Source organism: Arachis stenosperma, chromosome 9, assembly GCF_014773155.1.
Source record: "Arachis stenosperma cultivar V10309 chromosome 9, arast.V10309.gnm1.PFL2, whole genome shotgun sequence".
NCBI lineage: Eukaryota > Viridiplantae > Streptophyta > Magnoliopsida > Fabales > Fabaceae > Arachis > Arachis stenosperma.
The window spans coordinates 163,279,623-163,281,810 of NC_080385.1; the positions used below are offsets into that span (position 1 = coordinate 163,279,623).

The 2,188-nt window shown below is 31.2% G+C and overlaps 1 protein-coding gene across 1 annotated transcript; it reads left to right on the forward strand.

Annotated features, from left to right (window-relative positions):
- Positions 1 to 242: 242 nt before the first annotated feature.
- On the forward strand, positions 243 to 947 carry LOC130950396 (mannose-specific lectin alpha chain-like). Its single transcript, XM_057878890.1, has one exon. The coding sequence runs from the start codon at positions 243 to 245 to the stop codon at positions 945 to 947; it is 705 nt and encodes a 234-aa protein (XP_057734873.1).
- The last annotated feature ends 1,241 nt before the right edge of the window (positions 948 to 2,188 follow it).

A 2,188-nucleotide genomic window follows, 5' to 3' on the forward strand; every position in this document is an offset into this window, starting at 1 on the left:
GCTAGAGGGTGACGCCATATATATTACACAATGGACGTGACGTAGTGTTAATAATGGTTGTTAAAGGCCATGCATGTGAAAAACAACCTATCTACTAATATTGTTGATTATCACTGACTACACTACTTAAGAAGGAAGCTAATAAGGTACTTAATTAGACCAATCGCCACACTATAAATACCGAGCTGGTGCAGTAGGCTTGGCATCTCATTTCATTTCCAAAAACCACAAAAACCATAGCCATGGGTGTCTCATTTAACTTGCACAAATTTGACCCTAAGCACTCCAAGGAGATCCAACTCCAAGGAGACGCAACCATTACCGATCACCATATCATTCGACTCACCAAACTCGATGACGATGGCAACCCACTGGGAAACAGAGTTGGCCGAGCCTTATTCTCCGACCCTGTGCACCTCTACGACCACAGTGGCTTCCAAGCAGGATTTGAAACCACCTTCGTCTTTCGCATCTCAAAACCCTATAACACTGATTATACACCTGGACCTGGTGATGGTCTTGCCTTCTTCCTTGCTAGTGTCGACACTGAAATTCCTCCTGAATCTTCTGGAATGTTTCTCGGCCTCTTTAATGATGCATCTGACAAAATTGTTGCTGTTGAATTTGATACTTTTTCCAACTCTAAAATTGGGGATCCCAATTATTACCACATCGGAGTTGATATTAACTCTATCAGGTCATCAAAAGTTTCTTATTGGAATTTTTATGATGCAGCGATAACTACTGCAAAGATAACATATAACTCTGCTCATAAGAAGTTAACTGTCCATGTCTCTACATATCTTCACACCCAACCCGACACTCTTACTTATGATGTCGATTTGAGCACTAAGCTGCCTGAAAAGGTTAAGGTTGGACTATCTGCTTCCACTGGTCAATTCTCGCAGAATACTGAGATTCTGTCTTGGATCTTCAAGTCTAACTGAAAAGGAACATCGATAGATGTTGACTTGTTGCCAAGTTTGTGTTGTGTCTTTTATTTTCAATAAGGACAAGCCTACTACTCTTTAGTTTGTCTCTGTAAGTGTTATGCCACTACGGATACAGACAAGGGCTGTCCACTGTTGTTGTTTGTGTTTTCCGTGTACTTTTTTTTTCATCTTTCTTTGTTTCGGTTTGGTTTCTTGTCTTCTGTGATATATGCATGAATGCTTACTTTATTTTCTTCGTTTTTGCCTTTATTTCTTCCTTCTGTCTTTTCAAAAGTGCAAAACATCCCTTCTCATCATGTTGGACGTTACAACCTTATATGTGTTCGCTTGTCTATAGTTAATTTATCATTATAGAAGCTTAAACATCATAACTTCATTATATGTCAAAATGATATAGAAGTTAACCATGTATATATATATATATATATATATAGAAATGGTATAATGTGTAACAAATAGAAGATAAATATTAATTCAACAAATACAATTTGAATGAATATATGTTAATAATAAGCTATCTAATAGTAGTATCTGATCGATCATTTTAACTCTATTTATTTATTATTTAAGTTTTGAATGTATTATTTTGATTCCTAATATTTAAATTAAGTTTTAATTTGGTACTTAACATTTTAAATGTTTTACTTCGATCTTCAAATTTTTCAAACACCCTATTTTAATCCCAAAAAATTTTAAATAGATTAAATGTTATCTCGTGTTAAATTTGACAGGAAAAAAAATTTTTGATTTTGGAGCGTTGATAACTGATAATTAGATTTTTTAGTTTTTTTTATAAGAAGATCATGAAAAAAATATATTATAAAAAAATTTTGGTTATATTTTTTTAATATATGAAAAAATATATCATTTAATAATAATGTTATTAATATTTATATCACTCATTTCGTTAATTATTTGTGTCAAATTTAGTAGTATGACAATAATGAATCAATTTAAAATTTAAAAAAATATATTTAAAATATTAAAGATCAAATTAAAATAATCCAAATATTAGTGATCTAAATAATATTTTATTCTTAAATTTTTTTACCATAAATGTAATGCATATACCCTAATTTTACAGAAATAAAAAATAAAATAAAAAAGAATTAAAAAATAGCTTGCCATAAAATTCGAATTATGATTTGGATTATTTATGTGTGTGGCCCCACATGATTTGTTGTTTGGATTTCTATTTATATTTGTGTTCAAGATTGGTGTTACTTTAGATCATT